At 49.9% G+C, this 26190-nt stretch overlaps 2 protein-coding genes across 2 annotated transcripts in view; both read right to left on the reverse strand.

Annotated features, from left to right (window-relative positions):
• Positions 1 to 25404, reverse strand: part of LOC149916501 (olfactory receptor 14C36-like) — a 53120-nt gene extending 27716 nt beyond the window's left edge. Inside the window, exon 1 of the mRNA XM_090147779.1 lies at positions 24811 to 25404. Within this exon, the coding sequence (XP_090003905.1) occupies positions 24811 to 25404 (594 nt within the window). The remainder of the gene's footprint in view (positions 1 to 24810) is intronic.
• On the reverse strand, positions 16654 to 19455 carry LOC149916505 (olfactory receptor 14J1-like). Its single transcript, XM_090147769.1, has 3 exons — positions 19441 to 19455; positions 18354 to 18468; positions 16654 to 17291 (listed from the first exon to the last, which is right to left on the reverse strand). Exons 1-3 carry the CDS (start codon positions 19453 to 19455, stop codon positions 16654 to 16656), a joined length of 768 nt encoding a protein of 255 aa, XP_090003895.1.
• Positions 25405 to 26190: the final 786 nt, after the last annotated feature.

The raw sequence follows: 26190 nt of genomic DNA on the forward strand, positions 1-26190 counted from the left end.
CTATTGGGGAGGTACAGGGGGTTGTGGAGGAATATAGCGAGATATGGGGCAATAGGGGGGGTGTTATAGGGGGATATAGGGTTATAAGGGGTTGTGGTGGGCTGTGGGAGGGTGTTTGGTGTGATAGGAGGCAGGGGGCAATAGAGAGGGATGTTGTTCTATAAGGGGTTATGTGGGGAGCTATGGGGGGGAAATAGGGTGGCTGTGGGAGGTTATTGGTGGATAGAGGGAGAATGGGGCTATAGGGGGTCTATGGGGGATATGGATCTCTAAAGGGTTGTGTGGGGCCATAGGGTGATACGGGGCTGTAGGGTGGGCTATAAGGGAATGTGGGGCTAAAAGGCTGTCCCTACCTTTGCCCCCCTATCTTTGCCCCCTCCCTTTCTCCCTTCCATACCAGGGTGGGTGAAATGCTGGTCATGAAACTTAAATCAGAATTGAAGTTGTATTGGAATAGAATATGATTGTTCTGTGGTCTTAAATCTGAAACGTGTTTTCTCCTTAGATGCAGGTATTGTTTAATAAGGACTTTGGAGAAGGTTTCAGTATGAAGTCTCCTGGTCAGGAAGAAAGAAGAATGTTTTTGGAGGACTTAATCACGAGTGGAGCTGCTGCTGAACCTCACTTGCAACCAGCAAGCAGGTGAGGATGTTGTGCATCTCAGCCTTTCCTCACTGCAAGGTACCAGCGATTCAGTCTGTGCTGTGCGGTGATTTTCCACCAGTACTTCTGCTCGTCTGTGAGCACCAGGCATCCGCTGACGTTGTCTGGTGGCTTTAGGCTGGGCAGACATGGGAAGCACTGGCTGCAGCAGCAGCAGCTGAGCTCTGTGTGCCAGAGGAAGGAACGCGGCGTCTGGAGGAGCAGGAGGAGGAGAGCCTGCGTGACTCTGCGTGTTCTGCAGGGCCGTTCCTCACAGACTGCCACTGACAGATGTTGGGGCACTGCAGAGCCTGTTGGTGCGGAGGAGGTAAAGTGGTGTTGGTGTGTAATGCCATTTGATCTGTGTGCATGCAGAATGGTGTCGGAGAAAAGACCACGGGAGACAAGTCTCATGCTATCATGATCAACAGGTCTCAACTTTATTAAGTATATCGTATACATGAAATAATTAGCTCATACATATTGCAAAAGCGAAGCTCATGATTGGAAATTCCTCTAATACCCTTGAAGTGGCATTTGTCTGCTTTATTGTTAAGCACTACTCTCTTTATACATGTTAACAGAGCATTCTGCAAAACACTCCTTAACCGTTCACACAGGTGCTTAGCCAATCAGAGCCGTGAGATGTTCTTTCTTCTTCTGAAGGTGTCCTTGGTTCTCATGCCGCTTATCTTGCTCCGCAGCTGCTGCTCTGTGCAGTCCCCCGACTCCAGAGCTGCTGCTCTGAACAGTTTTTCCTTACGTTCCCACAGAATGGCCCCGTGTTTGTATTTCTCAGTGTTTGTGGCCCTGCTTTTGTTCAAAGATGTCAGACCTCTGTGCGTCTTTGCTCCCCCTCCAGCCGGTTTGAAGAAGTCTCCTATTGGAAGTGTTTAAGATGGTGAATTTTGCTAGACAGAGCGCTTGTCTAATCCAACCTCTTAACTGCAAGGTCTGTTCTGCAGGTCCTGATGATGGCACAGGCATTAAACAGCCCAGAACTCGTCGCTGGGGAGAGGCTGCGCATTGCACCGTGAAGGGAGAGATGCAGGAGGGGTTTGAACAGCGTTGTGCAGGAATGGATAACTGGTAAGAGAAGAGGTGTGTGTTCTGAGAGCAAGGGCTGTGCGGCTCATCTCTGTGTTCTCCCAGGAAATGCAAGGCAGAGCTCTCTGCTCTCTGTTCTTTCTTGCAAGGCTGCGGCCCTTCAAAGTGCACTGTGGATGGGCGGCGCGATGACAGCCCAAGGATGGCAGCAGGAGATGCAGCACAGCCCTCTCCAGCAGCAAGGTGCATTGGTTTGTCTTGCTTATTCTTGAAGTAGAAGGTGTGTTTAGCTTCCACAGTCAGTGGCTTGATAGCATGTTTAGAAGGCTTTGGGGCCCTTCCTCCGTGTTACTCACATCCTAAGGCAGTGAAGGACTTCCCTTGCTGTGTAGGAATGGTTCCTGTGCAAGGCCATGGTCGTCTGCCTGTACCAGATACTGAAGGTGATGGTTTTGTGACTGCAATTATGGAGTTGGCTTTTTAATGGCAGCTACACCCTGCTAACGTGCAGCTCTTTCTGACACAGGCAGGAGGCGGGCAGCGGTACTGCAGCTCCTCTGGCAGCCTTGCAGCTAAGTTGGGAAGCAGAAGATGTGGATTTGAAAGAAGAACTCAGTTCCTGGGACGTTCCCCTGTTCTTCCCCTAGCTGTTCCCTTGCCTCAGCCCGAATTCCCCTTTGCATTCCTGTAAGTTTCCCTTCCATCCTACTGGCTGCCCCTTGTTTTCCCCATGCTTGCCCTTTCCTTTCCCGTGACAACCCACCCATAATTCCCTCAGCGTGCCAATAACTCCCTCAGTATTTCCCTGGCAAGATCCCTGTAGGCACTCCACAGCCCCCCACAGAGCCCCATAGCCCCTGCTGAACCTCCTCAGACCTGGTACTCCTCCCCCATAGCTGTCTGGAAACATCACAAACCTCCATAGTCCTCAACAGCACCCCATGTCCCTTACTGGACTCTTACCAAACCCCCTTATTTCTCCCTCAGATCTCACTTGCCACCTCCAGGACCCCCCTGGGATCTCACAGACACCCACAGTCCCTAACAGAACCCCTGTCACTATTCCAGGACCTGCACAGCCCACCTGGGGCCCCTCCTCACCCCCATGTCTCCCTATATCCCATACAACCACACGATACTGGGTCAGTGTGCAGTAGAGGAATTTGGAGCTGGAGAAGGGGTAGGGTACAGATGTGAGTAAAAGTGGCGTGTGGGGCACTGGGGATATGGGGGCACAGGGACATGGGAGGATATGGGGATATAGGAGTGCTGCACAGGAGAAGGCAACGTGTGAGGTAAAGGTGGGACTTGTGGGTGCAGGGACATGGGGTGGCATGGGGACGTAGCGGGTCTGGGGGCATGTGGGGAGGGGTCTGGGGTCAGAATGGGGGATGTTGGGCCGTGTTGGAGTGCATGTATTGATTTCTTCCTGAGAGGGGATTGGGATTCCCTGTGGCCCAAAGGTGGAGCCCTGATTCATAACCCCACATGACCCCATAACCCCATAGAACTCGGTGTGACCCCAAGGCTCCACATCACTCATAGCCCTGTGAGCACCCTCAGCCCATATGAGGCTGTGGACAGTGATGGGTCAGTTCTTAGGTTGTTCAGGGGGTACTGGAGGGTGGCTGTGGGGCTGGTGTAGAACAGCAGTCTCTATCTGCTCCTGACCCTTATCTTGCCCACATCTTGGGGGGCAAGATGGGGGTCAAAAGGGCAGTGGGGGGCTATGGGGGAAGTCCCATGATGGGAGCAGATTCACCACCACTGCGTGTGGGGGAACATCAGCCCCACTGAGTTGTGTGTGTGTCCCATAGCAGCTCCAGAGCCATCCTAGAGCAGCCCCAGAACAGCCCCATCATTGCCCACGGCCCTGGCCAGCAGCAGTTCCACCACAGCTCCTAGGTGTGGCTCTGCCCCTTAGCTGCCCCGGAGTGCCCCTATAGCGCTCCCATAGGCGTCCTTTAACTGCCCCACAACCCCGTATGGCTTCCCCACATCCCAGCAGATCCCCCCAAGTGCCTTTGGGATGTGCAAGAAACGCTCTCATCTGATGTTCCATTAGGCACAGTTCTTGGTGCAGCAGCAAAGCTCATTTCTTATTGCTCAGATGATTTCCAGCAGCACACAGGTGACACACACAGCCATGCTGACCACGGCAGGATGCAGCTTCTTGTTGCAGAGTCCCATAGTGGTGGGTGCCCGTGCAAAAGGGGAATCCCACCGCTGATGTTCTCCACCCTTCTCCTTCTGCACCACCATGCATTCCTTCCTCCTCGTGCTGCGCTGCCATCAGAGTTCTTTGTCCATTCCTGCTCCAACAGCCCCAGTCTGGGATACCTTTTTTGTAAGGAGTTCTGCTGTTTGTTCTGCAGCTGACTTGGATTTCTTCTCACGCTGTCTTGTGAAGGAGTTGATTTGCTTCAGTCCATCCCAGCTCCATTCCTGGTTCAAGTCTCCCTCATTGCCACGCAGCACTGCAGGTCCAGTCCCTTCCCCAGTCTCAGTGGGATCAGTTTGTTCTGTTCTTGTCCACTTAGAGGAACAGAAGCTACCAACCCACCAACCCTTGTGACAGGTATTTCCCTCCAGAAGCATTCCTGTCCTTGTGGCCCCTTTGTCCAGTTCGCAGCTCTCCATACTGTGGCGAACAGCTGCAGGTCACCCCATGTCTTCTTTGGGCAGCTCTGGGGCAGCCCCACCCCGAGGAGGAGATGCCTTTTCCTCATACACAGCTGGTTCAATGGCCACATGGGGTGAGGACACGGGGTCGTGGGTCACATAGGGGTTGTGCAGGGTCAAAGAGCTGTAGGTTTATGTGGGGTTATGGGGTGGCTCAGTGTTATGGGGTCAGATGGGGTTATGGATCACAGTGATGGGGTCATATGGGATGGGTCATGTAGGGTGACATGGAGTTATGGGCCACATGGGGTTATATAGTCAAGGTGAGGTGGAGGCAAGGATCCCAGCATTCTGGGGCCACATGTCATGGGGCTGCAGTGTGATGGGGGCAGGCAGTGCCAGGGAGTCACAGTGTGATGTGTGGGTATGGTTCATACAGGGCTGTGGGTCACGTGCAGCCATGGGGTCTCGCACATACAGGATTATGTGGTCATCTTGGGTTATGGCTTATGTGGGGTTATGGCTCAGGGCCCCACCTTTGGGCCACGGGGACCACCAGTCCACTCTCAGGAAGAAATAAATGCACTCCAACATCACCCTACACCCCCCCTTTTTACCCCAAAATGCTCCCCACATCCCCCAGTTCCCCCTATCTCTCCATACTACCCCATACACCAGTGTTCCACCTGCAGCCCACATCTTGCCTGCTCGAGCGCAGGCTGTGTTGTCATACCCACCCCATGTCTGCCACAACCCCCCACAGAGCCCCATAGTTCCTCAGTGACCTCTCAGACCTGATACACCTCCCCCACAGCCAACCCGGGACCTCACAGATCCCCACAGTCTCCAGCAGCACCCCGTGTCTCCCACTGGGCTCCCTTGCAACCCCCATATTTCTCCCCTCTGACCTCTCTTACCACCTCCAAGATCCCCCTCAGATCTCACAGACCCTCCACAGTCCCCAGCAGCACCCCATATCTCCCACTGGGATCCCTTTCAACCCCCATATTTCCTCCCTCGGACCTCCCATACCCATTCCAGGTTCCCCCTGATATCTCACAGCCCCCCAGAGTTTCTGACAGGACCCCCATCACTGTCCCAGGCCCCCCATAACCCACCTGGGGCTCTGGTGCTGAACCCGGCGTCCTCAGTGAGCTGTGCCGCAGTGCTGCACCCTGAGCCCTTGTGCAGTGCTGCAGATCCCAGGGCAGTGGGCGCTGCTCTGCATGTCCCCGCCTGGCCCAGGAACGCCACCCCTGCGCTGTCTGTGAAAGTCTTGTCTTGGCTCCTGGCACATCTTCCATCTGCAGAGCACACGAGGAGTGTCCCTCAGACTGCGGCTCCGGGTTAACCCCACAGCGTGCAAACGAGGAATTCAGCAGCAACCCGCATCTCAGGATGGGGCTGCAGCTGTGCCCCCATGCCTTCATTACAGGTGTCCTTGCACACGCGCGTGCGTTTGCACACGGGCTGTGTGCAGGTGTGTGGATACACGTGCGTGTGCATGCACAGGGGTGCAGCAGCTCTGCCTCAGAGCCTCGTGGGCCCGCAGGAGGCATGTGGCTGTGGAGGTGGCTGGGAGCGCACTGCTGGCTGCAGAGCTGCTGGGCGGTGACAGTTTGAAGGGTGAGCAGGGAAGGGGGCCCCTTCCATAGCATCACAGAATCACTCAGGCTGGAAAAGACCTTCAAGATCATCGACTCCAACCACAACCTAACCATCCTACCCTAACTCTAACACCCCTCAGCTAAATCACGTCCCTGAGAACCACATCCAAAGTGTTTTTAAACACATCCAGGGATGGTGACTCAACCACCTCTCTGGGAGCCTATTCCAGTGCTTCACAATCTTTTCTGTAAAGTGTTTCCTGATATCCAGCCTAAACCTCCCCTGGTGCAACTTGAGGCCTTTTCCCCTCGTCCTGTCAGCAGTGAGAAGAGACCAGCCCCACTCTCCTGGAAGCACCTTTCGGATACTGGAGAGAGCAATAAGGTCTGCCCTCAGCCTCCTTTTCCCCAGACTGAACAGCCCCAGTTCCTTCAGTCTCTCCTCGTAGGCCATATTCTCCAAGCCCTTCCCCAGCCTTGCTGCCCTTCTTTGGACCTGCTCCAGCACCTCCATGTCCTTTCTGTACTGAGGTGCCCACAGCTGAACGCAGCACTCAAGGTGAGGCCTCACCAATGCCGAGTGCAGGGGGAGGATCACTTCCCTGGTCCTGCTCACCACTGCATTCCTGATCCAAGCCAGGATGCCATTGGCCTTCTTGCCCACCCAGGCACACTGCTGGCTCACATTCAGCCGACTGTCCACTGACCACAACTCTGGGCCTAGCCATCCAGCCAGTGTTTCACCAGCAGAGCGTGCGCCCATGCAAACAGTGGGCAGCCAGCTTCTCCATGAGAATGTTGTGGGGGACAGTGCAAAGGCTTTCCTGAAGTCCAGGTAGAGCACATCAGCAGCCTTACCTTCATCCACTAAGCGGGTCACCTTGTCATAGAATGACATCATTCTATGTGGGAGGAAAAGAGTTGCAAGTGCTGCACTTCCCATGTGTGTAGAAATGGGGTGGGGAAGTTAAGGAAAACATTTCTCCACACATGACAGAGCAAAGCCCATTAGGGGACATCCGGGGTCAATATCAGTTGCTAAGTGCTACTTTAAATTCTTGTTTAAACCTATTTGTATAGAAATGAACAACTGGACTTTGTAAATGCCCATCAGTCTCTTCCTTTTTTAGCTCTCTCCAGATACCTCTCCAGTTTGCTGCACAAGTTCTGAACACCTGAAGAAGATGACAGGAAGGCACAAGGCACAGGAGGGCTCTTCAGGTTGAAATGGGCCCCAGGGGGCATTTGCTGCTGAGTCCATCAACCCCCACTGCACAGAGAAGATTGCATGAAGTGCTCAAGAAGACAAAGTCAGAAGGAACAGTGAAGTTTCTTGGAGTGTTAATGGGTCCCACTGAGGACCATTGACAAGCAAGCTTCCCCAGGGACTTGTTAGAGCCGATAATTGGAAGCCATGACCGCAGGCAGACCAAGGCACTGGGATGGTGGCTGTGATGCTGAGCAAAGCCTCCTTTGTCTTCTGAAGCAGAAAGGCCAAACCCTGATCCCCAGAGCCTTGGCAGGGAGATCATGTCCCTCATGCTGTCTCAGGGCCCTACCTGGGGCAGTGGGATGGAGGTTTGTCTGATGTCAAATGAAAGACCAGGAGCAGCAGCTCCCAGACTGCATGGGGTGCAAGGATGCTGTGAGGCCCAAGTCCCATGTGGGCAGTGTGTCTCATCCCAGGATGTGGGATGTGAGATGGGCCCAGTCTGAATAAACAATCAATCCCAATGAACTTCAGATCTCTCAGTTCTGGTGCCCTCCTTTGGACAGTCTCCTGTAGTTTTATGTCCTCTTTGTTCTGCAATGCCCAGCAGTGCTCCCTGTGCTCCAGGTGAGGCTGCAGCAGCACAGAGCAGAGCAGTACGATCCCTTTCCTCACCCAGCTGGCAATGCCATGCTCAATGCACCCCAGAGGACAGCTGGCCTTCCTGGCTGCCTGGGCACACTGCTGACTCATGTTTGATTTGATTTTGACCAGGACCCCCAATCCCTTTCAGTGGGACTGCTCTCCTGTACCTCATTCCCCAGTCAGTGACTATGTTCAGGGTTGCCCCTACCCAGGTGCAGAATCAGGCACTTGTTCTTGTTATAATTCATGTGCATTTTGTGCTTACCCATTTCTCTAACTTCAGCACAGCTCTCTGTAAGTCTTCTCTACCCTCAATGGAGGAAACATTTCCACCGAATTTGGTGTCATCAGCAAATGTACTCAAAGCATCTTCTAGTCCTGCATGCAAGTCCTTAACAGAAACTTTGAAGAGAAGTGGCCCTCAAATGGAGCCTTGGGGAACCCTGCTTGTGGCCATCCACCAGCCTGATGGAACCTTATTTAATGTAACCCTTTGTGCCCAACCCGTCATCACATAAAGTTTCTGTCAAGCCCTGTGCAGGAAAATTTGTCCAGAAGAATTATCTAAGTAACAGTATCAAAAACTACGGTGAAATCCTCAAGGGTAACCTCAACTGGCTTCCTTTGGTCAATTAGATGTGCCATCTTGTCATAAAAGGATATCAATTTTAATAAGACCTTCCTCTAGTGAACTTGTGTTGGCTGTGACCAATGACAGAGTTGTCCTTCAGGAGTTTCTCAGTAACTCCCAGTATCATTTTTTCCAGAATTATACTGAAGTGAGACTGACAGCTCTGTACTTGCCTATGTCCTCTTTCTTGCTCTTGTTAAAAACTGGAACTATGTTTGCCAGTTTCCTGTCATCTGGGAACACCAGAATATGCCACAGATGGAGCTGAGAGGAAGATCTGGCTCTTCTGTTTTAGCTCATCCATTTGGTCAGCAGAATGACACGACATGCTCCATGGAGACAGGTGCAAAAGGCACAGTGGGTGCCCCAAGCACAGGGCTGTGGTGGCATTTAGGATGGCCAAGAATACCTCCCTTCTGGCCCTCAGCTGATGCTCAGGAAGGAGCTGTCTGTCTCACAGATTTTCTGCCGCAGTTTACAAGCACGAGCACACAGCTAGGATCACCCCAGGCACCTTGGTCATCCCCGAGTGTGTGTGTGTGAGCAGTGCAGTCCCTGTTGAATAAAGAGCAAGGATTCAGATGAGGGGCTCACACACAGACACCTCACTGTGCACATCTGAACTCAGCTAAGAGGACTTCCAGCTCCCATGGTTCTGTGAGGAACTGATCCCATTTCAGTTCCAGGGTTTCCATTTGAGGATGAGATGCCTAAACCTAGAGTTAGGGTGGGATGGCCTGATAGAATCAGAACAACGGAAAATGGCTTTAAATTGAAAAAAGGGAGACTGAGGTTAGTTTTAAGAAAGATGTTTTTTTACACACAGGCACTGGAAAATGTTATAGAAAGTGTCTGTGGATGACCATGCTTGGAGGCATTCAAGGTCAGAATGAATGGGATGCTGGACTGATTGATCTGGTGTTTGGCAATGCTGCCCATGGCTGGGGGATTAGAACTAGGTGATCTTCAAAGTCCCCTCCAATCAAAGCCTTTCTATCATTCTGTAATGTTATGACTGCACTTACAGGTCATGATCTGATGTTTCCAGATTTGCCATTTTTTTCTCTCATGGTCAAATTTCTTTTAGTAGGAACAATCATGCTTCTGAAATCAAGTGGATGTGTTGATTAATTGAGCTGACTTTGAAGTACGTTCTGTAGCTATGACCCTACTGCCTTGCAGGAGCTCTCAGTTCAGGAGGGCCATGGATACCTCCAGGGAGAGAAGGAAATCACATCCTCTGCTGCTGAGCTGTGCTGGGCTCCTGGGACACAGGGAGCTTATAGAAGTGGGCAACACTGCAGAGAGAGCTGTGCCCAGGAGAAGCTCTTGTGCAGCACACAGCAGAGCTGCGGGCATGATCTGAGGGTGAGTGGAAGAGGAGAGAAGGGAGATCACAGGATGTGAACAGTGTGAGAAGGCTGTGAGCTCACTGGAGGAGCATTGCTGACGGCCTTTGACGTGGTAAGTTGCTGCAGACAATGCATCTGCTTTTCCTGGAGGGATGAATAAATCTGGGACATCCCATTGCAGATCAGTCTGCATACACTCCATGCTTCTTTATCAAGGAAAATCTTCTGCTCCAACTGAGGGCTTTGGTGCTGCAGCATCAGCACAGCCCTGAGGGCTGCGTGTCCCAGGACGGCTGCTGGCTGTGCAGCCGGTGCTGCAGCCGTGTGCCCAGGGCTGTCCTGCAGAGCAGGTCCCTGCTGTGCCCCAGGGGCTGTGTGCCGGGGCAGGGACTCTGCCGCCTGCCAGGCTCAGCACTCAGCACTCAGCACTCAGCACTCAGCCTGCCTGGGGAGCCCACGGCGCTGCGGGGAGACGTGTGGGGGGAAGGAGCCCCCCGGCAGGGCAGGGCAGGGCAAGGGCCTTCTGCTGCCACAGCTGCTGCCTGGGGCAGGGGGATCACAGCTACACTGCACTGTAGGCTGTTTCCAAAGGCACTTTGCAAGAGGAGAGATAAGGCAGGGATTTTCCATTTTCTATACATAGGAAAGGGGAAGTGTTTTAGACAGAAATCTGAAAGGAGCTGTGGAATATGAACACTGAGGAATCCTGAATTGTACATTTCTCATTCTGCTGTTATATGAATCATCTCCTCAAGTGCTTTCAGTTTCTCTTCTCCCAAATGACAGTACCAGCTGAAATTACCATAATTCTCTGCAGACAGGAACAATGCACTTTGTCTGTAAACAGGCAGCTTTCTTTAAGAGAACTTTGCACAGAACTTGAGATGGGCACTCTGCGTGCAGACAGGTAAAGATGTGAGACATGGAAACTGCTTGTAAGAGTAAAATATCCAGGCAGCTGAGATATGATCAGAGAATGAGAGGAAATAAGAGCCCCATAAGCTTCTAATTATTAAGGTACCGTGAAGCTCATTAAAATAAACTCCCGTAATGGAGTTAAATGAACATTATCCATACACATAGAAAAACTTCTATATAGTAGTGGGAAGAGTGTTTGTGCAAATGGTCTTGACTCGACATTATCTTCTGCACTCTGAACAGGACTCCATGCCCTGGAACTGCAGATGCCCAACAGCAGCTCCATCAGTGAATTCCTCCTGCTGGCGTTGGCAGACACACGGCAGCTGCAGCTCCTGCACTTCTGGCTCTTGCTGGGCATCTACCTGGCTGCCCTCCTGGGCAACGGCCTCATCAGCACAGCCGTGTAGCCTGCCACCACCGCCTGCACACCCCCATGGACTTCTTCCTCCTCAACCTCGCCCTCCTCGACCTGGGCTGCATCTCCACCACTCTCCCCAAAGCCATGGCCAATGCCCTCTTGGACACCAGGCACATCTCCTGTGCAGGATGTGTTGCCCAGACCTTTCTGTTTGTCTTTCTGATATCGGCAGAGTATTGCATTCTCACCATCATGTCCTATGACCGCTACGTTGCCATCTGCAAGCCCCTGCACTACGGGACCTTGATGGACAGCAGAGCTTGTGCCACCATGGCAGCAGCTGCCAGGGGCTCTGGGGTTCTCTATTCCCTGCTGCACACTGCCAATACATTTTCACTGCCTCTCTGCCAAGGCAATGCCATCAATCAGTTGTTCTGTGAAATTGCCCAGATCCTCAAGCTCTCCTGCTCAGTCTTCTACCTCAGAGAAATTTGGCTTCTTCTGGTCAGTGCTTCTTTAGGATTTGGATGTTTTGTTTTCATCCTTTTCTCCTACGTGCAGATCTTCAGGGCCGTGCTGAGGATGCCTTCTGAGCAGGGATAACACAAAGCCTTCTCCACGTGCTTCCCTCACCTGGCCCTGGTCTCCCTGTTTCTCAGCACTGGTATATCTGCCAACCTGAAGCCCCCATCACTTTCCTCCCCATCCCTGGACCTGGTGGTGTCATTTCTGTACTCGGTTGTGCCTCCAACGCTGAATCCCCTCATCTACAGCATGAGGAACAAGGAGCACAAGGATGCCCTCAGGAAACTATTTATATATATGTTTTTTCAGCATTAATTATATCTCTTCATCTTCACATGATTTCCACAAACTTGAGAAAAGCTGGGAATGGCATCATGTAATAATTCAGTTTTTATTCCTTGTTTAGATTTTAATTCTTACAATAGTTTTTACTCCACATAAATAATATTATTAACCAATATTTCCCATCTTCATTTTTTTTCTTACTTCTGAAATCTTTACTGTTCTTCAAGCACTAGGCTGTTTGAGAAGATTTAAAAAAAATAAAAATAAAAATTAGATTATCATCTGTATCTCAGAGAGCAGCCCTGCACACAGGAGGGCTGCAGGAACCAAGAGCCCAATGCCACACATTACAGCAGCCCTGGTGTCTGTGGGGCTGCCCCTCACCGCCTGCTGGGCGCTCCCTCTCTGCTGCCTTGGAGTTGTGCTGCTGCTTCCCTGGAGCCACGGCCATGGGCAGCAGCAGGACGTGCTCTTTTCAGTGCTGCTCTCTTTGCACCACCTTTGCACGCTGTTCCCCTTTCTCCTTGCACTTGTGTCAGCCCTCACGTCCTGTGTTGTGTAGCAGATCAATAGAAAACACTTTGCTTGCAGTGTACCTGGAGTTGTCTCAAAGGCTTGGAATTGCATTGCCATGTCAACAGACTGAAGGCTGCAGACTTGGGGGAGGAGGGAGTCCTGTGAAAAATGAGACAGCCTTGCTCTGTCCAAACGTTCCCATTGTGCTGTATGAAGTTCTGACAAGTTCTGCAAACTTGTTTTTGATAGACTTGTTTATTGCCAGCTCACTAACAGCCCTGGATGGCACACCTGTAAACCTAGGAGCCACTGAAGGATGCCAGAGAGATCCTTGAGGTCCTTTTTGGAGACTTTCATGCTTCAAAACTATCAGACAAACATGCTCGCAAGCCAAGGACCCCCCACCTCTGTTGGCTGGATCAAAGCTGGAACCCAGACCTGTGATCTCTTTCTCTGTTCCCCTCTCCCTCTCTCCCCCAACTCTCTCTCTCTCTTTTCTTTCTCTTCCTCTCACAAAGTTGTTAAATAACACTAGGCTTACTTTGATTTCTTATAACATCACAAGATGTAGCTGCACATGGAAATAACTGTAGAAGTGCCAGTACCTTACAGATAATTGTGGTGCACAGATTCACATTAAAACTGATGCCTGTGTCTGGACACTGAGTGTCAGTTTCACTGTTATCTAACCAGGAGTTGCAAATCGGCTGTGGTTCCCCAACCACGTTCGTTGTGTAATCAGTGCAACCCACTTACTCCAAGTATCATCAGTTGCATGATGGGTGGAGGGAACCTTTCGTTTAAACATCCAGTTCAGCACTGGCAGTCGAGGTGCCAGAAGGAGCTGCATTTCAGTGCCGACTACTTCAGAAGCAGCCCAAACCCCCTCATATGCAGCTAAGATCTCCTTCTCAGTTGGAGTGTAGCACTCTTTGGACCCCCTTTACACTCGCCTCCAGAATCCCAGGCATCATCCTCGGGTCTCTCCTGAGGCTCTTTACCATAAACTCCAAGTGGGACCTTTCTCTCCAGCAGCAGTGTAGAGGATGTTCTTTACATCCTGTCCCAACCATACTGGCCCTAGGGCCATGGCATGGGCTATGTCCTGTTTAATCTGTTCAAAAGCCTGCTGCCTTTGAAATGTGAAGTCATTTTTCATCCGCGTCACCTGATGAAGGGACTGCTGTAGTTTGGAATATGCAGTCTCCAAAAGCCCACTACACCCAGAAAAGACTGTGTCTCTCTCTTGCTAGTGGGTGGAGACATAGCAGTGATTTTGTCAATCACATCTGCTGGAATGTGATGACTCCCATCTTGCCACTTTATACCTAGGAACTGAATCTCCTGGGCAGGTCCATTCACTTTGCCTCGCTTAATAGCAAAACCAGCTTGCAGAAGAATTTGGATTATTCGCTCTCCTTTTGTGAAGATGACTTCTGCTGCATCTCCCCACACAACAGTATCACAAATGTAATACAGGGATCCTTGAAATGCCCACCTCACTCTTTACTCCAAGTTCTCTCACACATTACTCCGGGTTTATTCACACTTCTTTTGTGTGTGTGTTTTACTCACACGTTTGATGTGAAATACTGACATAAAAAAAAATCACAAAATCACAACAGCCAGGACCTCACCACCCTCTCACTGAAAAGATCCTCCCAGTCTCTAATCTAAAACTCAACTCTTATAATTTAAAATATTTGTACCTTGTGATATCAATATCTGCCCATGTTAAAAGTTGATTTCCCTCTTCTTTCTCAGCTCTCTGTGAGTACTGGAAGGCTGCATTGTTTTCTCCTCCAGGCTGTTTCTTCTCCCATCTCCCTCAGCCTGTCTTTCCAGGAGAGGTCCTCCAGCCCTCTGATCACCCTCATGGCTTTCCTTTGGACCCTCTCCAAAAGATTTATGTCATACTCCAGATGGGGCCTTCTGAGGGCTGAGTGGAAAAGGACAGTGCCCTTCCTTGCTCTGATGACCACCTGTCTGTTGTTACAGACCTGGGTACAGTTGGCCTCTCAGGCTGCAAGCACCCCCTGCTGGCTCCTGTTAAGGTTTTCGTCTACCAGGTCCTCTAAGTCCTTCCCCACAGGGCTGCTCCCAGGCAGTTCTTCCCTCATACCTGGGTTTGTCCCGACACAAGTGCAAAAACTGGCATTTGATCTTGTTGAACCTCATGCTGTTTCTTTGGGCCCACTTTTCAAGCCTGGCCAGGTCCCTCTGGATGGCACCCCTTCATTCTGTCATGCCAACTGCACCACACAGCTTGGTGACATCAGCACACTTGCTGAGGGTGCTCTCTGTCTCATCATCCATGCCACTGATAGACGTTGAACAGCTCTGGTCCCAAGGCTGACCCCTGTGGACATAACTTGTGATCGGCCTCCACCTGGTGGAGCCGATTTCCCAGAGAGCCATTTACCACAGTCCTTTGGCTGCAACCTTCCAACCAATTTCTTATCCAATGAACAGTCTGCCCTTCAAATCCATCCCACACATCTCTCCACAGAGATATGGATGTGATGTGGGACCATGCCAAAGGACTTCCAAAAGGCCAGGGAGATTTTTGTACTGGTCTGTGTAACTGATGTACTGTCAAAGCATCCACATTATCATTCTGACCATAAGGAAACATGACATGTAATGAACTTTGGGGAAAATACTGATTTCTCATTTAGATCCTTGTAATATTGAGCTAAAGAAAGCATTGTAGATCCTAGAACTAAGGCTGTGTTATAGTAAAACACATCTTTTTACGGCACACACAAAGAAACTGTTTATTAGATTGATTCTTTGCTTACAAGTGGCACCTGGTAGATAAGTGTGTTTCTGTAACATAGCAACCTTCCCTTCAGTACCCAGAGAGCTGTTATTGGAATGGTCTGGAGTTCAGCAAAGGAATCATTACCAGAGCTGCAGTGACACAACAGACTGGGTCTGACAGCAAGAACAGAAATAACAACTTGTACACAGGGGTAATTTAGGGAGTTATTTCTAAATATTAGGGAGAAAAAAAGTCAGGACATGAGACAATAAAGATTAAATAGAAACATGGCATATCACTTTGATTAGAGTAAATAGGTAAGGAAGAAGAGGATGTGAAACCCTAACAGTGAGCAGATTTCTGTGTTGGAAATCATTTAAATTATATAGAATAACAGCAACAAATAACAGTAACGTGTTGTGGGTTAGGTGCAGTTTCAAATAATATATTAACGTGAAAGGGACGCTGAATTCAATAGCTGATCCAAAGTGTGCAGAAAAAAAAAGAAAAGAAAAAAAAAAAAGAAAAAAACCTGCATTGATATGTAGCCATTAACACACACAATTTGTTGTCTTTGGGTTTTAAGCAAAGAAAGAATAAAACACTTTGTGCCTCAACCCAGGAATTGCAGAGATGTGTTTTCTCCCCCGTCCTGTTGAGGAGGGGCAGTGACAGAGCAGCACAGGGGGCACCTGGGAGCCAGGCAAGGTGAGCACAGCACAGCTGGGCGCTGAGTTCCAGGCTGATTTTGGAGTCCCAGCCCTGCAGCATGAGGCTCCGTGTGCCTTCCCCTCTGCAGGACAGCCCGGCCCCACCGCCCCACAGGCAGCCCCTGGCAGCTCAGTGCAGGCACTGTGTGGGGCAGCATGCGTGCAGTAGTACAGAGATGGGCCCCCAGCACAGCCCCTGACACTGCATGTCCTCCTCATAACACCTACTTCCTCCCCTTTATTTCATCTTCCTCTTCATCACTGTGCACCCTGGCTCACCTTTTAGCTCTTTTCACCCAGTTTGTCAGACTTTCATTGCTTGTTTTGCCACAGTCAGCACCCAGCAGCGGCAAAAAAATGATTTCAGAGCTTCTGTGAAACAGGATCATTAATAAAAACAGGGCTGTTCAAACACCAATCAAAGCTAAACCGAGAAGTTTAAGAACGAGCACACACTGATTCCTTTCGCAAAAGTAATATATTCTTCAATCGGCAATTGATCCCATTTGCTAATCAAGCCTATATCAGCTCCACGGTGCCTGCTGGCATCTCATTTGCCTGCAGATACAGGGATGGAACACGGAGGCTGAGATAAAGTCAGCACTGAGCCAGAGTTCCTATGGGCTCCAGGAGAAAGAGAGCAAGGTGATGCCTCAGTACAAGTGGAAGGAACCAAACATATGCGTAGGACCATGATAACCACTAATGATAATTACACACACACACATATATATGAACAGCAAAGAAAAATGAAGTGATAAACGTAAATAAAAATTATAATCAGTAAGAAACATAAGTTTGTTATTGTACAGACTGAGTCACTTGTTGAGACAGATGTGAACTTTATCCCTGCTGAAATGTGACCATGACATCATTTTCCTCACTGCATCCTTGAGCTCCTGGTTCCTCATGCTGTAGATAAGGGGGTTCACTGCTGGAGGCACCACCAAGTACAGAAATGAAAACACCAGGTCCAGGGATGGGGAGGAGATGGAGGGGGGCTTCAGGTAGGCCAGAAAGTCAGTGCTGACAAACAGGGAGACCACGGCCAGGTGAGGGAGGCACGTGGAGAAGGCTTTGTGCCGTCCCTGCTCAGAGGGCATCCTCTGCACAGCCCTGAAGATCTGAACATAGTATACAACAATGAAAACAAAACATCCAAGGACTAAAGACGCACTGACCAGAAGAAGCCAAATTTCTTTGAGGTAGGAATGTGAGCATGAGAGCTTGAGGATCTGGAGGATTTCACAGAAGAACTGATCCACAGCATTGCCTTGGCAGAGAGGCAGGGAAAATGTGTTGGCAGTGTGCAGCAGGGAATTAAGGACCCCAGTGCCCCAGGCAGCTGCTGCCATGGTGGCACAAGCTCTGCTGTCCATCAAGGTCCCGTAGTGCAGGGGCTTGCAGATGGCAACGTAGCAGTCATAGAACATGATGGTGAGAATGCAATACTCTGCTGAAAACAAAAAGAAAAAGAAAAAGACCTGTGCAGCACATTCTGAGTAGGAGATGTGCCTGGTGCCCCAGAGGGCATTGGCCATGGCTTTGTGGAGAGTGGTGGAGATGCAGCCCAGGTCGAGGAGGGCGAGGTTGAGGAGGAAGAAGTCCATGGGGGTGTGCAGGCGGTGGTGGCAGGCTACGGCTGTGCTGATGAGGCCGTTGCCCAGGAGGGCAGCCAGGTAGATGCCCAGCAAGAGCCAGAAGTGCAGGAGCTGCAGCTGCCGCGTGTCTGCCAACCCCAGCAGGAGGAACTCGCTGATGGAGCTGCTGTTGGGCATCTGGTACTTCTGGGGATGTGGTTCTGTGAAAGAAGGATAAGATGTTGATGGTAAAAAAGACTTCAGAGCAGTCAGTCCTGCTCTCATCCTTTGGGGACATGGAAGTTTCCAGCAGTGTCTCCTAGATTTGAAATGGCGAAATTTCTGCACTTGGATTCCTGCTTTGAATTATTCAGATTCTGTCCAGTGGCTCTTTGGGGATATTCTCTGCTTAACACAGTGAGACACGATATTGGAACACTGTCCACCTGCCTGGGTAAGGGAAGGCGATGGGATTCATCTCATCCTTCTTTTCCATCCTTCAGAGATGGGTCCATACTATCAGAATCACAGTGCTCATGCTGTCATACTAGGCAAGGGAGAGAAGGATGCTCATGAGAGCAGCACTGAATCAAACTTCTACACATTTTGTCTCTTTGGTAGGAGATAGCCTGACTTCAAATCAATTTGCAGTATAGTCTGTTTTTTCAGATCCTGTATGAGTAATAGGATTTCACAAGCTTTGCTGCATGCAGTCTCCCACTGATTAAAGTCAACTTCACACCTTGCTCTCAAGAAGATGAGAGGAAAGAAAATTTTCTATTTTTGGATTTGGATTCCCCCCAAAATGCATTGTGAAATTGTAAGTATCTTCATGTTTGCTTTCCAGGTGTAAGCATAAGTCAGTGCACAGAGGTAAAACCCCCTCACTGTCACTTAGAGAAGAGTCAAGCTGCTCTGTCCATCAGGCTTGTTCCTACCTGCCCCGTGCTGCCCCTTGCTCAGCTGGAGGATGGCTGCACACACAGGTTGCTCCGGAGAAGAGCCTGGGCTGTGCAGAGGGCCAATGTCCAACTGCTCTCTCTCAGCCCAGCTCTGGGGGGAAGGAGGAAAGGGGCTTGCTCACAGGAAGGCATCTGTACTGGAGGGACAGATGGGGAGAAGCCCATATCCAACCTTTCTGTCACAAGTTCCCTGCCTGTCTCTGCCCCTGTATCTGCAGCCTGCAGTTCTCCCAGGCAGTAGCTGCTTCCCACATCTCCTTCTTGGTATCACCCATAGACCCCATCACAGATCCTGTGCACTCAGCTGTGCCCTTCAGACCCCTCCTGGCAGCAGGGCACTGTTCAGCAGCATCTCCCTGTCTGCAGGTAGCACAGAGCAGGTCAGACACACACTGATGGGGCCAACAGAAGGGATTTTGGTGCTGCCTGCAGGCAGAGGAGTGGGTATGGGCAATTTCTGAGGTTTCATGCAGGTTTGATGTTCTCTCCATGTAATGATTCCACATCACAGAAATTAATTCAAAATAATTTTCACCTTCCTTTAGGAAGAAAGTAAAAGCACAGACTATGCAAATTCTTATCTGAAAATGGAAGCATGGAATGTCTCCACAGAAGTGTCCTTTGGTGCAGTTTGGCCCATGCTCCAGGCAGCAGCTGTGGCAGCAGAAGGCACATGTCCTGCCCTGCCATGCCCTGCTGGGGGGCTCCTTCCCCCCACACGTCTCTCTGCAGCTCCCTGGGCAGCTCCCTGGGCAGGCTGAGTGCTGAGTGCTGAGTGCTGAGTGCTGAGTGCTGAGTGCTGAGTGCTGAGCCTGGCAGGCGGCAGAGTCCCTGCCCCGGCACACAGCCCCTGGGGCACAGCAGAGACCTGCTCTGCAGGACATCCTGGGACACGCAGCCCTCAGGGCTGTGCTCTGATGCTGCAGCATGGAAACCCTCAGCTGGAGCAGAAGTTTTTCCTTGATGAAGAGGCACAGACTGTATGCAGCCTGTTTTGCAATGGGATGTCCCAGATTTATTCATCCCTCCAGGAAAAGCAGATGCATTGTCTGCAGCAACTTACCACGTCAAAGGCCATCAGCAATGCTCCTCCAGTGAGCTCACAGCCTTCTCATGCTGTTCACATCCTGTGATCTCTCTTCCTTCTCTCCCAATCACCTTCAGATCATGCCCGCAGCTCTGCTGTGTGCTGCACAAGAGCTTCTCCTGGGCACAGCTCTCTCTGCAGTGCTGCCCACTTCTATAAGCTCCCTGTGTCCCAGGAGCCCAGCACAGCTCAGCAGCAGAGGATGTGATTTCCTTCTCTCCCTGGAGGTATCCATGGCCCTCCTGAACTGAGAGCTCCTGCAAGGCAGTAGGGTCATAGCTACAGAACGTACTTCAAAGTCAGCTCAATTAATCAACACATCCACTTGATTTCAGAAGCATGATTGTTCCTACTAAAAGAAATTTGACCATGAGAGAAAAAAATGGCAAATCTGGAAACATCAGATCATGACCTGTAAGTGCAGTCATAACATTACAGAATGATAGAAAGGCTTTGATTGGAGGGGACTTTGAAGATCACCTAGTTCTAATCCCCCAGCCATGGGCAGCATTGCCAAACACCAGATCAGTCAGTCCAGCATCCCATTCATTCTGACCTTGAATGCCTCCAAGCATGGTCATCCACAGACACTTTCTATAACATTTTCCAGTGCCTGTGTGTAAAAAAAAAATCTTTCTTAAAACTAACCTCAGTCTCCCTTTTTTCAATTTAAAGCCATTTTCTGTTGTTCTGATTCTATCAGGCCATCCCACCCTAACTCTAGGTTTAGGTATCTCATCCTCAAATGGAAACCCTGGAACTGAAATGGGATCAGTTCCTCACAGAACCATGGGAGCTGGAAGTCCTCTTAGCTGAGTTCAGATGTGCACAGTGAGGTGTCTGTGTGTGAGCCCCTCATCTGAATCCTTGCTCTTTATTCAACAGGGACTGCACTGCTCACACACACACACTCGGGGATGACCAAGGTGCCTGGGGTGATCCTAGCTGTGTGCTCGTGCTTGTGAACTGTGGTGGAAAATCTGTGAGACAGACACCTCCTTCCTGAGCATCAGCTGAGGGCCAGAAGGGAGGTATTCTTGGCCATCCTAAATGCCACCAAAGCCCTGTGCTTAGGGCACCCACTGTGCCTTTTGCACCTGTCTCCATGGAGCATGTCGTGTCATTCTGCTGACCAAATGGATGAGCTCACAAGACAAGAGCCAGATCTTCCTCTCTGCTCCATCTGTGGCAAACTGGAGTTCAAGGCATTACAAAGCTATGACACATCTACAGTCTTTCACTGATGACACCTTAGCTGTTTGCTCTGGGCTCTCATGTGAATGGCATCAGAAGAAGTCTACGGTCATGCCAGTTCCCAGTTGACAGAAAGTTGGTAAACGTTGTCCTTATTTTAAACACGAGGAAGTAAGAGGACATCGGCAATTACAGAACTGTCAGTCTCACTTCAAAGGCTGGTAAACATATGGAGAAAACGGTGCTGAGAGTTACTGAAAAAAAACACCTGAAGGACAATTCTGTCACTGGTCTCAGCCAACACAAGTCCATGAAAGGAGGGTCCTGTTTAACTTAATGTCCCTTTATGACAGCATCACCCATTGAGTCAACCAAGCGAAGCCAGTTGAGGTTATCCTTGAGGATTTCAATAGAGTATAGAGAGAATAGTTTGACACTATTTCTCACACTATCCTTCTGGATTTCATGGGTGAGCCATTAGCGAATGGGTTGGACCAAAGGATTAAAGTAAATGGGGTTCCATCAGGCTGGATGATGATCACTAGCAGGGTTCCCTAGGACTCCATTTTAGAGCCACATCTCTTTAATTTTTTGTGAATGACTTGCATATAGGACTAGAAGATGTTTTGTGCAAGTTTGCTGATGATACCAAATTTGGAGAAGGTGTTGCCCTCACAGAGGTTGGAGAAGACTTTCAGAGAGATGTGGACAAGTTAGAGAACTAGTTAAGCACCAACCACAAATGAAGTATAAGAAGAAATAGTGCCTGATTCTGCACCTGGGTAGGGGCAACTGTGGGCATACACACCGACTGGGGAGTGGGACACTGCAGAGCAGACCCACTGAAAGGGATTGGGGGTCCTGGTCAACATCAAATCAAACATGAGTCAGCAGTGTGCCCAGGCAGCCAGGAAGGCCAGCTGTCCTCTGGGTGCATTGAGCATGGCATCACCAGCTGGGTGAGGGAAGGGATTGTCCCGCTCTGCTCTGCATTGCTGCACCTTCACCTGGAGCAATGGGTGCATTGCTGGGCATTGCAGAACATAAAGAACATATAGAACATAAAGGACATACAACTATGGGAGACTATCTAAAGCAGGGCACTAGAACTGAGAAGTATGAAGTTCAAAGTTTCATTGTGACTGACTGCTTGTCCAGACTGGGCCCTTCTCACATCCCACATCCTGGGATGAGAGACACTGCCCACATGGGACTTGGACCTCACGGCATCCTTGCACCCCATGCAGAGTCTGGCAGCTGCTGTCCCCTGGTCTTTCATTTGACATCAGACAAACCTCCATCCCACTGCCCCAGGAAGGGCCCTGAGCCAGCAGGAGGGACACGATCTCCCTGCCGAGGCTCTGGGGATCAGGGCTTGGCCTTTCTGCTTCACAAGACAAAGGAGGCTTTTCTCACCACCACAGCCACCGTCCCAGTACCTTGGTCTGCCTGCAATCACGGCTTCCAATTATCGGCTCTAACAAGTCCCTGGGGAAGCTTGCTTGTCAATGGCCCTCAGTGGGGCCCATTAATACTGCAAGAAACTTCACTGTTCCTTCTGACTTGGTCTTCTTGAGCACTTCATGCAATCTTCTCTGTGCAGTGGGGGTTGATGGACTCAGCAGCAAATGCCCCGTGGGGCCCATTACAACCTGAAGAGCCCTCCTGTGCCTTCTGCCTTCGTGTCATCTCCTTCAGGTGTTCAGAACTTGTACACCAAACTGGAGAGGTATCTGGAGAGAGCTAAAATTGGAAGAGAATGACGGGCATTTATGAAGAGTAATTATTTATTTATTTATAGTTGGGTTTAAACAAGAAGTTAAAGCAGCACTTTGTAAATGATATTGATCCAGGATGTCCCCTAATGAGCTTTGCCCTGACACTGTATGGACAAATGTCCTCTGCAGCTACCCCAACCCATTTCTTCTCACATTGGCCCCATGGGACTTGCATCACTTTTCCTCTCATCACACTTCTCCTCTGCAGTCACATTCTCAGTGTTGTACCTCATTTGCACCAACTCCCACTGGCTTTCCTCAGAGAACCAGCTGCACATGGGAAATGAAAGATCTCTCTCTCTCTTTTTTTTTTTTTTTTTTTTTTTTTTGTCCAACAAACAGTTGTAAACATGATGCAATTCAACGAACAGTAGAACAATGTAATCAACTGCATGCCTTGTCCAAGCCACACTTAATGAGGTTTGTCTTTCACTGGGAATATTTGTACAAGAAATATGTTAGGCAGAGATAGGAAGGCATAGATAGAATCACAGTTCAGGAGTTGATCAAAGAGTCCATCAGACTTTGCAGAGATGGAGAAAGTTCCAATAATCTCCCTGAAGTTCACAGATCAGGCAGATAATTGGGAGGTATCTGAGTGAACACAGAGCAAGGGAAGAAAAAATGTGTAGAGCAGTGGGAAGAGCATGTGTCTAGATGGCCTGCTGAAAACTTGCCCTGAACCATGGTCATTGATTGAGGAGAGCTGGAGACACCTGGAGGATGAGGAACATCAAATACGCAGCAGGGTAGAGCAGCGGTGGACGCTGGGCATTGGTCACAGGGCATTGGCACTGGCACCACTGTCTGTGCCCCTGTACCTGAAGGCATCTGTGTCCTGCTAACACAGTTCTGCAAAGTTCTTTCTGGAATAAGATAGAAAAGACACAAAATCCCCTAAAAGACTTGAATTTTCAACTCATGAGTATTTCAGAACTTGAGAGGTGTGTTAACTCATTTTCACTGACTTCCATCATGGTCTTCAATCCATTCAATTCAATTCAATTGCTACAGTTTTATTGACATGAAGATCTTTCAGACTTACAGCTTCAAAAAATAAAAGAAAATCCATCTGTGTTTTGAACAGAGCCTGGCGCTCCCCAGGATTTCCCTGCTGAGAATTGTCCATGACAGCTCTCAGCGTTTCCACTGAGTCACACTGTGGTACTGAGGTCTTCTCACATTCTCAGACCTTGTTTTAGAAGCTCACATGCAGCACTAGGACAAACACTCTGCATTGCTCCCAGCTGACCACTTCTTGTTTCCAATTCCTATATATGCTTTCTTTCTGTACCGTACACCACAGACACTTGAAGAAGCCAAGGTGTGCTCTCCTGAACCCAAAGGTGTGAGGTTGACTTTTGCCCTCCCTTCAGACTCCACAGCTCCACCATGGACCTGCATACCAGGTCCTCTTTCACATTCACATTCTCCACCAGCCCTTCTTTGCCAGTGAGTATGAGATGCAGCAGAGCACCTCTCCTCTTTGGTTCCTCTAAGGTTTGGTGAAGAAACTGTCAGCTGTGCTCTCCAGGGATATCCTGGATCTTGTATGCCCTGCTGTGCCGTCCCTGCAGCAGATACTGCAGTGAAAAAGGCCCTCAAAGGGGACAAGGGCCTGACAACATGAGGCTCTCATCTGCATGTAGAGGGCACCTTCCACTTGCTCTTCCTGATCAGGAAGCCAGGAACAGACACTGTTGGTCTCCTCTCTTTGACATTGCCATTTGCTCTGAGCTGGCTGCTCTGCCATCCCAAGGAAGAGTTCAGTGCGGTCCCACAGAGGGCAGTTGCTCATCTTTGTCTCCTTTCCAATCTATCATGAAGATTTGTGCTACAGTCCAGTTGTGGAAGCCATTACTCTGCATCCCTGTGATCCAAACAAGAGCTCAGGCCTGCAAGTGTACAAAGCTTTCTAAACTAGCACATATTGGTGTTCTCATTCGTGAAAAAGCATGTAAGAAAACATCCTGTTCAAGAGGCATTATTGGATTCAGTGCATCCATGGTATCTATGAAGGTGGCACATAATCATTGGACCCACTGTGGGGCGCCAAGTTGTCCAAGCAGCATGGAGCATATTTGAGCTCCTGGTTCCTCATGCTGTAGATGAGGGGGTTCACTGCTGGAGGCACCACCAAGTACAGAAATGAAAACACCAGGTCCAGGGATGGGGAGGAAATGGAGGGTGGCTTCAAATAGGCAACCATGCCAGTGCTGAGAAACAGGGAGACCACGGCCATGTGAGGGAGGCACGTGGAGAAGGCTTTGTGCCGTCTCTGCTCAGAGGGCATCCTCAGCACGGCCCTAAAGATCTGCACATAGGACAGCACAATGAATACAAAGCACCCAAAAAATACAAGGATACCAACCACAATAAGCACAACTTCCCTGAGGTAGGCATCTGAGCAGGAGAGCTTGAGGATCTGGGGGATTTCACAGAAGAACTGATCCACAACATTGCCATGGCAGAGAGGCAGGGAAAATGTATTGGCAGTGTGCAGCAGAGCAAAGAGAGCCCCAGTGCCCCAGGCAGCTGCTGCCATGGTGGCACAAGCTCTGCTGTCCATCAAGGTCCTGTAGTGCAGGGGCTTGCAGATGACAACATAGCGGTCATAGGCCATGATGGTGAGAATGCAATACTCGGCAGAGATGAAGAAGAAAAAGCAAAAGACCTGTGCAGCACATCCTGTGTAAGAGATGTGCCTGGTGTCCAAGAGGGCATTGGCCATGGCTTTGGGGAGAGTGGTGGAGATGCAGCCCAGGTCAAGGAGCGCGAGGTTGAGGAGGAAGAAGTACATGAGGGTGTGCAGGCGGTGGTGGCAGGCTACGGCTTTGCTGATGAGGCCGTTGTCCAGGAGGGCAGCCAGGTAGATGCCCAGCAAGAGCCAGAAGTGCAGGAGCTGCAGCTGCCGCATGTCTGCCAACACCAGCAGGAGGAACTCGCTGATGGAGCTGCTGTTGGGCATCTGCTGCCTTTTGCCACAAGAACCTGTCCAAGGAGTACAAAAGTTAAAGACAGAGATTTCAGTGTGGAAAACTTTCAGTTAGCCCCAATGATGTGAGCTACATTTCTTGACGTCGAGTTTGCCTTGAGGGCTTCTGCACTTTTTCTCTCCAGGAAGCGGTCTTGTCCCCATAGCGATAGGAAAATGAGGTCATGTAGGGAAAGGTTTTCTTTTCAAAATGTTTCACATGAAGTAAATTCTAATAGGGAGGTGCTTTGTCAGCACCTGTGGACTCAAAGCCAAAAATATGTGGATCACAAATGGAAGTTGCAGTGATAGTTTTTTCTGCACTCAGTGTGTCCATGGAGTGTTTGCTGAATTGAGAAATTCGGAGCACTTCTGCTGTACTCAGTATGAATGCCTATGAGACTTGAGAGGCAAAAGGATTCACCTCTGCTTAGTGTGGAGAAAGGGGAGTTGGTTGGGCTTGTTTCTAATTGCTCTGAGGTTGTCAGTTTTGAAGAGGGATAATGATTACACTCCCAAAAAATTGTGAAAAGAAGGCAGACCGAGCTGAGAGCAGAGGAATCCACTGCCCATCACGGAATATTCATCATTTCTTGACGTACTTCAGCAGTGCCTCATCACCACACGTATTGCAAAGGAAACCTAACATTCATTTTACCAGCCCAACAGCATTTCCTTGCATATTGCATCTCTCTGCAACTTCCCTCAAATTTGTTGTCCAGGCTATGGGAAAGATTTGCATTCTGAAGGTTGGCTCACGGCTCTGGAGGGCACCTCAGG

This window comes from Phasianus colchicus, chromosome 10 (assembly GCF_987193195.1).
Source record: "Phasianus colchicus chromosome 10, bPhaCol1.hap1.1, whole genome shotgun sequence".
In the NCBI taxonomy this organism is placed as follows: domain Eukaryota; kingdom Metazoa; phylum Chordata; class Aves; order Galliformes; family Phasianidae; genus Phasianus; species Phasianus colchicus.